General features: G+C 36.0%; 1 protein-coding gene across 1 annotated transcript in view; it reads right to left on the reverse strand.

Annotated features, from left to right (window-relative positions):
• Positions 839–13,157, reverse strand: part of MMRN1 (multimerin 1) — a 59,463-nt gene continuing 47,144 nt past the window's right edge. Inside the window, exons 7-8 of the mRNA XM_005666992.3 lie at positions 2,966–3,118; positions 839–1,706 (exon numbers count right to left, since the gene is read on the reverse strand). Of these exons, the coding sequence (XP_005667049.2) occupies positions 1,285–1,706; positions 2,966–3,118 (575 nt within the window). The 3' untranslated portion in view covers positions 839–1,284. The remainder of the gene's footprint in view (positions 1,707–2,965; positions 3,119–13,157) is intronic.

Consider the following 13,157-nt stretch of genomic DNA (forward strand, 5'->3'; position numbering starts at 1 on the left):
CAGTTAAGGGGGAAAATTATGCATAATACATGTCTTATATGGTTATTTTGTTATTCATAGGATTATAGTAAGCCTTAGTGAAATTAATTCATGAAAAACATTTGCCATACCCAAAACTTTTTACTTATTGCTTTTGTAATAATGTATGGGAATCTATTCTTCAGAAACACCATGTTAAATATAAGGAATGTCTGTTTAAGTGTGCTCACTATAAAACACTGCTCTAATGAAACACTGGAGATGATCTCAAAGACATTCATGAGGAATTATTAGATCAATTACGGTACATCTCTAGGGGTAAGATAGAGGAAGGATGGATGTGGGTGCTGGAGAAGAATGGCTGCTTCTAAATCCTGCCTCAGTGCTTCCTAATTGCGAAGCTTGGTCCATTCCGTAACCTATCTCCATTTCTTCAACTACTAATAATGATGATACTAACACTTGCCTTATAAAATGAGACATTACAAATCAGTTGCTTAGAAGAGAACCAGGGCAGAGGGAATAGCCAATAAATCATCGCAATACCGTGGAATATCATCTACCTCTTATAAGGATACAGGCAGGTCTGCATATGTTGCCATAGGATACTCATGAGAGAAGTTTTATTTTCCCCCTGTAGCTCTTATATGAGGGATGCAGGTAAAAGATCCACTTCTATATCTTTAGACTTGGGTGTAAATGTTCAATTTTGCGTCAATCATTTATTCTCTGCTTATAGGAAGGGAACAGTATTTAATCAGATTTCAAGTTTCTGGTTCAACCTTAAAAATTTTGATTACAAACAGAAAATGTAATATATAAAATTGATCAACTCAACAGGGAAGAATAAAAGTCAAAGTTTAAAAAGCACTTCTTGGTGTTTGAGTACTTTATTTTAACTCGAACTTAAGAAACATATTTATATACACAGGGAATAACAGAAGTTAAATGTTCTATTGGAAAGACTACTGTGATTGGCAATACGGAGCAAATGTCATTGTATAATATTCCTTTACAGTGACATGCCTTAAGATGAAAAACAAAACTAGGAATGGTGTGTGAACAAATGCATCTTGTTTTCTATGCTACTCAGTGTCTCTAGGAGCAAGAACTCCTTTATATACAGGTTATCCAAAAGATAGTCAAATAATTTTCTAAAATAAACTTGAAACAGTCTTCCTCAGATTTAAAAAGTTAGTTTTCATTCATGTGGAAAAACCAAAAACAGAGCAGATGTGCATGCAAAGATAAATAAAAACACTGGCTGTTTCTCAGTAAAGGTGATAGTCTGTCTTTCATGCTAATTTACGTACGATATAACAAATAACCACTAAATGTAGTAGCAGGGGGAAATTTGGCGGGAATTGTTCCTTTTACAAGGCGCAACCACACTTCCTGCCCGTAATTTAATTCCAATAAGGCATCCCCAGTCAAAACTCTATTGCAGTATATTTCCCTGTTAATATTTTCAGACTCGAATGCGAGCTTGTCTACTCCATCCACCACTAAAAATCCAGAGATATGAGCACTAAATGACTCAATGGTATACTTAAAAACATATACCCCAAGATAAGGAATTCTGAATTTTCCAGTACTTGGAGTATATGAGGCTCCATAGTTGACATCCAAGTTATTAAACAGGATAGGACCGGGTGTAGTCATTCCATAAGTATGAGATGCAAAAAATGCCACCATTGGTGCATATCTGTAAGAGCCTTTTGAAAAATCTGTTAACAGAAAAAAAAAAATGGAGTTAATTTTCATGTTCTGATCTTGTTCTGTTTACATCTTTATCATTTTATTTTATTGACAGAAAGGGTTAGCATAGGATAAAAGGTCATTCATAGGCTTAACAAGGTCATATGTGTGTGAATCCCTGCCTCTTTTTTTGCCTGAACTACCTAAAATCCTTTAGCCTCTCTGAGACTCAGTTTCTCCAGAATGATAGAGAATAGAATGACAATAACACCAGATACCTTCCTCATAGAAACACCTCAAAGATTAATTTGCATATTTCTTTGATCTTTCCAGAGATGAAGGAATTCAAAGCACTCCATGGTTATTATGGTATGCCTGAATGTTTTAAAGCCTCTTGCAGGAATTAAAGCTGACATGAAGTACAAACAATTTTACCAGTACCTTGTCAAACAGTTTCTAGAGGCTAAAATGGAAACCCAGTGAAATCATATGCACTGCAGACTGGTAGACAAAAGCAATCTTTGTAATTAATGGCAAATCGACTTACAAAGGCTGAGATTTAAAAACAGACTTAAAGTTACTCTATTATGCAGCATATTAAAAGCCTGATTTGAAATATATTTTTGTCATTTTAAAGAGAATATATTTTAAGCGCTGGCACACTTTTTATTGCATAAAAATCAGAAATGGTGCAACTTGAAGTAAATCTAATGCAACTAATACTATGAAAGTAAATGGATAAAAATATCTTGTTCTACTCAATACATCTGAGCGTGTCCTGAGAGCCCTCTGCAAGTCAAAGTGGCACTATGAACTTGACCTTCATAGAAGCCATGATACTGTTCACCCACTAAAGCTTCACTTAAAGGATCAAATCTGATATGAATCAAGATATATTCTTTAACAAGTTGTTCAAGGGCAAAAGTTTATACTAGTTGGATACACACACACATATATATATATATATATATATATATATATAGCCTATATATTTAAAGACACACAAGAAAAAAATAAGATGGGGGAATTTTCAATAAACTGCCTATATTATGCCAACACTGAAAATTTCAAGTAGTGTCTATCAAATGAGTTTACCTGACAAAAATACATTTCCACTTGTAAATCCTGTATGTTATTCAGTAAGTTTCAGAAGTAAAAGGAATTAACCCTCAAGTGAGTCCAGATTAAGAAGGTCTAAGTATTCACTCGTAAATATTTGTAAAAAAAAAAAAAAAAAGGTTTTTGTCTGTGACATTGAACAAATTCAAGGATGTATGTACTTTCTTACCTGGAGCTAAAGCATTTTCCTCCACCAGCTTGACGGTACAATTGTCACCAGTAAAAGGATGTCGACAGGCACAGATAAAGCTAGTTCTTCCGTTGATACATGTGCCCCCATTCTGGCATGGGGACTTGCTACAGTCTGAATACTCCTCTGTCACTGAAAAAGAATCAAGATAAAGGAGAGTAAAAGTGACCTATTTTCCTGTTGATCACAAATCATAGTTTGCACCAGAATGGGAAAAACACTGAATTAGAAATAAGTGAAGTGTGTTCTCAGGCCCAGGTCACCCACCAATGTAGTCATGGGACTTCCTGCAAGTCCCTGAACCCTTAAACTTGCTGAGCTGCTTCTTCTGAAGCCCGTTCCTGCTTCTATCAAGTGGGGATAATTCTGTGATCCATTTCATTTATTGGTGTTAAATATTCAGATTTTGGTCAACTTAACTGGACACACAATCACGTATATTTGGAACATGCATGATAAAGGAATATTTTAAATCATTAGAAGAAAAAGAATTTTATTCAATAAATGTTGCTAAGCTAACTGTAGAACCAGAAAAAACTTCCACACGTACAAAAATACAAAATGTGGGAAAAAAATGATTGCATTGTAATCAATTTGTTTTAGAAAGCTCCCTTAAAGAAAACAAAAACGAAGAAAACTCAGAAAGCATAAAAGAAAAATCCTGACATTCGACCACCTAAGAAAACTTATTTGCCATGAAAGAAGCCACCTATTAACCAAACTTCAGAGATAAATGACAGATTGAGAAAAGATTTTTAATAGATACAACAATCTAAAGACTAATATTGGTAACAAATGAAAAGTTCTGACCAGTCCAAAAGAAAAAGAATGTGAAGTGTAAAAATAGTGAAAATGAGTATAAAATAGGAGCTGGCAGATCAGTGAACAAAAAAACATAAAGGCTTATGAAAATTTTTAAAACTTATTCAACCTCACTACTAATTCAGGAATAGTAAATTTTCACCACCAATATTTTATGTCAAGTGGCAACATTTAAAAAGAAAAAGAGTCCTGCAGTATGAAGGAAAATGGGCGTTTTCAAACAGTGCTGGTTGGAGCTTATACTGTTGGAATTTTTGAATAGGCCAGTTTGACCATATTTACCAGAATTAAAAAGGCTCATTTTTCTTTGAGCCAGAAATTTCTCCTGGCAGAATATATATTCCAGACACACTTCCTTAGGTATACAGAGATAACTGTTCAAGAAAGTCTTTCATGATATCATTTGCATTAGTGAAAAATTGTAGGACACCTAAATGACCATTGATGGGGGAACTTGTTAAATGAATTACAGTATCTTTTCACCAAGGAATATTAGACAGCAGTAAAAGAATAAGATAGATCCTTAACATATTTGATTCGCTGGAGATGCCAAGTTTCAGTTAACATATTTGAAAAAGAATAACTTCATTTATTGAGAAAACTTCAAATTATGAATATGGTTATAAATATACATAATTAGGCAAATGAAGACAAAAGGCTGGAATACATTACTGCGACATAGTTACCACTATGGGGCCACCTTGTGGAAACAGTGTAAATAGTTTATAATTCACTCATTTCAAATCATGGTCCTTGATGATTTTTAAATTTAGGGTTATTTAACATTTATCTCAAGTGAGATATGTAAATATTTAAATTCATATTTTATTTCATATTTAAATAATTCAAATTCATACAAAATGTGACCAAACTGCATGCCTGTGTAATTAGAATTAATTTTTGGAAGTATAGTTGATTTACAATGTTATATTGTTAGTTTTGTTATATTGTTATAATGTTATATTGTTACAATGTTATATTGTTATAATGTTATATTGTTATAATGTTATATTGTTACAATGTTATATTGTTAGGAGTACAACATAGTGATTCGATATATTTATAAATCTTACTTCATTTAAAGTTATAAAGTATTGGCTATATTCCTATTTTGATAAAAATGTTTAACAAATCAATGTCAAGACCAGAGCCTTAAAACAGACAACTGAAGACTGATTGGCACCGAGTTGTCAATTGACGCTATTCGTATTTCATTACGTAATTAGCAACAAATCTACTTTTGTATGTCATCTGACTCATATTTTTCTACTTTATTACTAAAATGTCAAAAAATGGTTAGGCACCTTTATCAGTTCCTACATACGTATTTGTGCTGAATAGGCAATTTGTTCTTGAATTAACAACAAAAATTAGACTCCAGTATAGTTTCATTTTCTCTTTTGACCTCTTTTCTCATCCCTTTCAATAGAATGAATCATGTAAATTCTCTTAATTATTTTCTGGTGCTCTAAAGTTCTGTTCACTTTATCGTACCGCACTGTAAATTGCTCACTTGTCCTTATTTCTAACTAGAATGTGAGCTTTTGTGAGTCAGGGCTCCGGTCTTCTATTGCTCAAATTTTGTGTAACTATTGAACAGTGCCTGACATACAGAAGTGCTGAATTATCTTTTTAGAGGTGAATAAACAAATCACTAGAAGATTGAGTATTGACCAAATTCTTAATCTAATACTCTACCCTGTTTCTCACAGTTTCTCAAAGATCAGGTAGATCTTGATGCTTTGATGCCATTGGCATGTTTTTTTAGAGACATGGAATTATTTCAAGCAAACGTTCCAAAACCTCTCTCCTACCATGGGCTTCAATAACCTCTTAAACTCCTTCCAGTCCATTTATATTCTTTGATGGCAATCAGTACAATTAGTTAAGTTTTGCCAGATAAGTTCTGCCAACTCAACATCCCACTATCTTGTGCAAATAGCATAACTAATCTTTTAATATTCATTGCCCTGCTCTGAACATGACTAAAATTCTTTTGCTAATGTCTTAGAATGTTTCATAAGTCTCAATTTGTTCTGGTCTTTGCTTTCTGTGCCCTAATATGTGCTCAAGTCACACAGTTACACTTTTCTATTAATCCTACTTCCATATTTCATAAATGCTTGTGTTAAATTTAAACTGATTGATGAGCTTTCTACATTTGCACAATATTCTATCTTTGCCAATACTTACCATTCTTTATTTTAATTACTTGTTTAATGTATAGACTCAATGAGAAGATGGGTTGTGTTGAACTTAGCACTCTGTGCCCTCAGGCTTTCTCAGCCCTCATTCATCACTTACTCAATAGGTGTTTGAAGAATAAAATGAAGGGGTACTTTATACTGATATCTTCTATTTTCTTTCCTTCCTTCTTCTTTTTTATTTCTTTGCTTTTTGAGGGCCACACCTGTGGCATATGGAAGTTCTCAGGCTAGGGGTTGAATCAGAGCTGTAGCTGCTGGCCTATATCACAGCCACAGCAATGCCAGATTCAAGTCATGTCTTTGGCCTACATCACAGCTCCTGACAACGCCAGATCCCTGACCCACTGAGCAAGGCCAGGGATTGAACCCTCATCCTCATGGATACTAGTTGGATTCATTTCTGCTGTGCCACAATGCGAACTCCCCTTCTATTTTCATTTATAACATATATGTTTTATTTAATATCATTTTTACTTTATTTAAATTATTTCTAATTTTAATTTTTAATACTTAGTTCTGCTTTAACATCAGGATTTTATTTTTTAAAATGTCCTCATTTAAACAGTAACATTGCAGAAGGCAGATAACTTTGATCCCAACTTAGGGTAGAATGGAGTTTCTAATTGATGAGCAGGGGGACCTATCACGGCCTCTGGGCGAGTTTTTTCATACACAGAGGAAAGCATTATACAAATCCACTGCTCTAGTACCATGCCCACACAATATTATAACTTTATCTTTCATCCTGATTCCAACACACTCTAACGTGTTCTCACCCACATACATTTGGAGACATTAATTTCTGTGCTATTCTATAGCATTACTTATAAAAATTATTTCTATCAAATAAGACATCCTTCCATTGCTCTAAAAATACTTCATATGCCCCTTTCCAACACCTTCTGGACAAGTTATTAGTTGTTTATATTAAATACTCAATTGCTCTAATCACTCATATTCGATTCTTTGGTGTATAGATGAACTATTATTTCCAACCATCTCTACTACATTCCCTTCAAATGATCAGTTTGTATTTTTGTTCTTTTATAATCACATCTGTTCTTGACATTGTTTCTGAGATCTTTTTTTTCAATACTTCAGGTATAATTTAAAGCTCATTTAATTATATCAGCAATCTTTACCAAATATATTAGCCCTATCCCAACTAGTTTACTTTAACCCTTGTCATTAAACTATTTTCATTTATCTTAAGCCATAGCCCAGGAAATTTAATGTTCTTAGAAACTGTCATCTGTTTTTGCCTTTTTCTTTCGAGTCATAATTTTGAATCAAAAGAAGTATAAAAAATAGCAAATACATTGAAATATACTCAACGACTGTAGCCATTAGGAAAATGCAAAATAAAATCACAGATACAACAGCATATCTATTAAAGTGGTAAAATAAAGAAGGTGTGAGCATTTAGAATTCTCATACATTACCAGCGGAAATAGCAAACAATTGGCCAGTCCCTATGAAGTAAAAACTATATTTGTCTTACTGTACCCAGCTATGCTATTGCTGCATTTTAACTCGAGAGAAATCAAAATGTATGTATACACAAAAACCTGTGTGTGAGTGTTTACAGCAGCTTTATTCATAATCATCCCAAACTGGAAACAACCAAAATATCCCCCAACTGGTACATGGATAAACCACCTGTAGTGCATCCACACAAGGGACTCCTGCTCAGTAACGAACAGGAAGGCATGCAATGATAGGAATGACGCGCAAAGACGCTGTACTGAGTGAAAGAAGCCAGATGCAAAAGCGTCCACCGGAATGTGACAGTATGATTTCCTTTAAAGGATGCTCTGGAAAAGATTAAAGGCTAGAGGAAGAGAACACATCACTGATTGCCAAGGACTGGGAGGGTAGGGAGGGTTGGCCCACAGAGGTACAGGAGGGCATTTTGGGGATGTTAGAACTGTTCTCCATCGGATTGTTGTGGTGATTACATGACTACACATTTGTTAAAATCTGTAGACCGAACAATAAAAACAGTGAATTTAACTATGTGAATCACACCATGGACAAACCTATCTCCCCAACATTTTTACTTCTGTTATTTTCTTGGCACAAGTCCTTCTACATCACTGTCTTTGTCTTTTTCTTAAAGACTTTTAATTCAGAGATACATGCACTTTCCTGGGGTTTTTCTTGTTTGTTTGTTTTTGTTTTTGTTTTTGTCTTTTTGCCTTTTCTAGGGCCGCTTCCTGCGGCATATGGAGGTTCCCAGGCTAGGGGTCTAATCAGAGCTGTCGCTGACCGCCTACACCAGAGCCACAGCAACACGGGATCCCAGCCGCGTCTACAACCCACACCACAGCTCACAGCCATGCCAGATCCTTAACCCACTGAGCAAGGCCAGGGATCGAACCCGCAACCTCATGGTTCCTAGTCGGATTCGTTAACCACTGCGCCACGACGGGAACTCCACACTTTCCTGGTTTTGATCACTCGTCTTCTCTGCGTCTCTCTCACTTTCATTTTTCTACTCTCTTCAACTAAAGGAAATCTCCATGTTTCTATCTCCAGTTCTCTTCTTTTTCTCCAGCTACCGCATTCACTTCTGTGCCCTCAAATATCACCTCTGCGCAAATAATTTCCCACTTTAATCTACAAATCCTCTTCTGGTTTGAGACCTACATTACTGACTGACTGTTGGACATTTCTGTAGAGGTAAGAGATCTTTAATGCATCAGACTAAATTTCTCTTCATGTGTATATCTATACTTTCTACTTAACCTTCCTATTTCCATTGATGGAATGACACACGTCCCATTACCAATGCTTTATTTAAACGCTGATTTTATTCTTTATTCTAATTGTCTTTTCAATTAGCTGTTTTCTACTAAACATATATTTGCATATTTTTGTCGAGATGCAAGTAACATGTCCATGCAGACACAGGGCCACACGGTCATATGATCTGTGATTTAATAATTTTTCATGTTTAACACATTCTTTTTCATGTTTAACAATCAACAAACACTCAATAATACTGTCATGTACAATTGTGAATTTAGAGTGTTGTTATGGACAAGTGGAAAGATATCTACTCATTGTGGTTAAGTGTAGACTGGTTATTAATCAAATCTGGTTTCAAATCTGTTGTGTCAAAGAAGCAGCCTATTGTTGAGATTGTTGTTGGGAAACAAATCCAAGCAGATGCAGGGGTATCCTGTCCCACTTTCCTTTTTATTGTCAGACCATATGTTATAAATTTTGGTTCAGATGTGAGCATCAAACGGGTGGGTTTCTGACCATTCACCTTAGATATCATAGTCACATGATTGAAAGACACAGCGCAGAAAAGGGTTGTCAATTTTGTCAGCATCCTCTCTCCAACTGTCATCATTCTGTACAAAGAGGAATCCTCTGGAAACCTAGGGGAATTTTTTCTTCCCTCAGGGAACAATGAATAAAAACTAGTTCATTTAATATTCTCTTCAACACTGATACGTTTTATTGACACAAAGTGGGGAAGCTATCCCCAGAAGACAGGCTTGCTAAACAACTCTGACACAAAAGAATACCTTTAATATCATGAGCAGAAATAGAAGACTGCTACCTCTAGAAAGGTGAATTTGCAAGGATTTGTCCTTGATCCATACCTGGGAACTTGGCTTCTCTCCATTTTCTAACTTGAAATTGTCATTTGCTGTGCCCTGACCCTTTGTACAGATAATATGGTTTATACTGAACTTCGGCTTTCCTCTGAGAGTGTGGCGTTGTGGTATGTGCTAGGCAGAGGGTGCCTACATGACTGATCCTGTTATGGACTGAATTATAATTCACATAATGGAATGTGGGAATGGTTCAGAGGACAGTGATGGGGAAGATGACACTGAATTTTGTCTCCTACTGCATCAGCCTGAAGAAGACCTTGTGAGCAACTGATGGTGACTTTCGGTGACAACTGCCCAGTGGCCACTATCACAGCAAAGCTAAATTAAAAAGCAGCCCCTTGACTGCCTTCTGGTCAGCACAGAAACAAGTGGCTGTATTTGGTTCCTCAAGAAAACTCTCCGGGAACATCTACTCTGGCCATATGGAATATTCAGATATGGCCGGACTCTGAGAGAGAGAGAACCCATCAAGCACATGCAGAAGGAAGAGGATGGAAGGTGAACATCGTTCACAATCGACTTGAGTACAGCAGCTGAGCGGAGCCCTGAGTCCCACAGACCAGGAGGCAGGCTCCATCACTCACTAGTTGCATGACCTTAGGCAAGATACCTTACTTTATCTCTCTGAGTGTTAATTTATCATCTTCAAAGTAAGCATCATAATAGACACCTCATAGATATTAAAAGAAGGAATATATAAAGTATAATTTGCACAAGTATTAATACATGGTATCTACTATTACAGCATTATAGTATTATGATTATTAGACTCCAAAGGAGAGTATCATTTATTAAAATCAAGCTGGCAGTTTTAAAACTATGTTCATATGGTTTTTCTTTCTACAAACTCCAGTTATTCTGCAAATGAGAGTGACTGTAATCTAAATAATATTATTGTGAGATGTGTATAATGATGATAAATTATCTTCCAGGATGAGGTAGGGGGGTAATGTGGCTAGACAGTGTTTATAATCTCATAGCAGCCGTCAAAGGAAACACAGCCAGGTTTAACTATTGTGTCAGAGTGTCTTACCTCTGGTATCAAAGGGTTTCTAGGAAAGGGGTATTAAAATAACAATGATTTATTTTGCAATTGGTTTATTTTTAGAGGAGAAGTAAGCCTGAGTTCACTGGTTTCATTACCTGGCATAGACTTTGCCTGCTCAGCTGTCCAAGGAATGCCATTGGTTTTATGGTGCATAAAAGCAGAGCTGCTTAATGAGCATGCATATCTACACATCCACTTGAAAGGGCCCTGTACATTATGTTGCTGCTCCTGCATACAGTGAAAATCCACCCCACATATGAAATTAGGCCAATATATCTTTATTGCCCTGACATCATTAGGGGTTATCTTTACAAAGATAAAATAAAGAACTTTTAATTAATTATGAACTTTAGGCCTATAAAAATTCTACCTACAGTAAATGAAGTAACAGGAACAATTTTCTCAAGGCATCTCCGAAAAAAAGAGAATCAGTACTGACTTATTAGCCCATGAAGCCCAATATTGAGTGCATTCTTTATACTATAAAAATTTATTAGTTATTATGTTCTATTAAGCCTCTTAATTAATTTTGAAGCTATTTAAATTTATACTTAACTGTCTAGATACAAGTATTTTTTGGTTTAAGGAAAAAAAAAAATGACACAGTTCACCTGGGGTGTACCTGTACACAGCCTGTAGAGCTTAACTGAAACTCACTGGAGGTATCCACAAGTGCAACGATTAAAAGAGTATGGAAAAGGAAAGACTCATTATTTTCCCTAAAATTATTATTGTAAGAACATCTTATACTGAAATACTACCCTTCTCCTGGAAACAGGTACGTCTACATGATTTGTTCTATGATCCCACAGGGGGAGATTAATCTTCCTGGGTCAGAATAATTTGAAGGGAGTCATAAATAAATATAATGGTTTAAATAGTCAAGAGACAACTCTGTATCATTCTGTGATTTTTAATATTATCAGAACATTTGGAGATGAAATATGATGGGTCATGTTATGGTAGGATAATGACTACCCTTTTTATGATTAAAAAAGCAATAAAATACAAAATGCATCCAAATGAGTGTACGACTTAACAGCAGCTTCATATGAGAGGTACACTGCTCTTTCTTTTAGTAAGAGTCAGTGAGCTATTCTTTTCCTTGTGGCAAGTTTCTTTAATATTACTCATATGCCAAACATCTTCATAAAACATTTCTTTCATACAGAGCGACTATTACGTCATTTATATGCAAGGTGCTCGATTTCTCTTTCCTCCCACAGGTATGCTTCTCTTTTGGTGGTTATAACATCTGTCAGTAGTATGGCTACTCCTTTCATTTCCCAAATGCAAAGTCTCAGAATATTCTAGTTCTCTTCCCTCCCCAAGTGTCGTGCATGCGGGCTGCGAACAGCTCATATTATTTACAGAGATTGAGTCTGCAGCATACTCCTACTAACAAGCTCCACGAAATACCTACTGCAATCCCGCCCCATAAGAGGAAGAAGCTGGGGCACAGAAAGGTGAACCTCCTCAAGGCTACACAGAAACTTACTGAAGCAAATAAGACCAGAACCATGATTTGTTATTCCTCAGATCACTCATCTTCCCACTGTCCTTCTGTGTCTGTTGATTTTACCTTTACAACATTATTCATACCCATTTCCTCTGTTTCAACACCCCTTCCTTCGATCAGGCTTTTACTGCTTTCGTCAATAATGTCCAACGGGTATTTTTAATTTCATTCTTTGTAGCCATGTTACACACGACTGCTAACTTCATGCTTCTGAGACACAGTTCTCACCACACCCAACCCTCTGCTTGAAATTTTCAAAGACCAGTCTTTACAAAATCATGTCTAAATGCCTTGAATATGTCTCCCCCAAATTTATATGTCAAAACCCTAACCCTCAGAGTTGATGATATCAGGAGGTGGGACTTTTGGAGGGCAGTACTTAGGAGATCAGGGTGGAACCCTCATGAGGGGATTCCTGTTCTTATAAGAGACCCCACAAAGCTCTCTCATCCTATCCACCACGTGGGGACCCAGCAAGCATGTACCAAGTTATTGGCTATGAACCAGGAAGAGGGCCCCCACCAGAACATGACCATGCTGGCACCCTGATTTTTGACTTCGCAGCCTCTAACACTTCACAAAATAAATTTTGGTTGTTTATAAGCTACTTAGTCAGTGGTATTTTGCTGAAGCAGCTCAAAGGACCAAGACATGTAGCTTGCTGTTCAAGGCCTTCTATGATCTACCCAAATTGAAGCCCTGCTAACTGTTCATTCATTCAAACAGAAAGTTTTCCACAGATACTCATTGACTTCCTATTGCTTACCAGACACTTTGCCAGGTAACATCAAAATGAATAGGATACAATCTGGTCTTATTCATTAAGCAGCTCATTGTCTAACAGCTTCCTTTAATTACATATGCCAAGAAAAGAGCAAACTTGATTGTCTTAATGGGACCTTGTCAGAAAAAAAGTTATGAAACATGTAGACAAATATTTATA

The sequence above is a fragment of the Sus scrofa genome, chromosome 8 (assembly GCF_000003025.6).
Source record: "Sus scrofa isolate TJ Tabasco breed Duroc chromosome 8, Sscrofa11.1, whole genome shotgun sequence".
NCBI classification, from domain to species: domain Eukaryota; kingdom Metazoa; phylum Chordata; class Mammalia; order Artiodactyla; family Suidae; genus Sus; species Sus scrofa.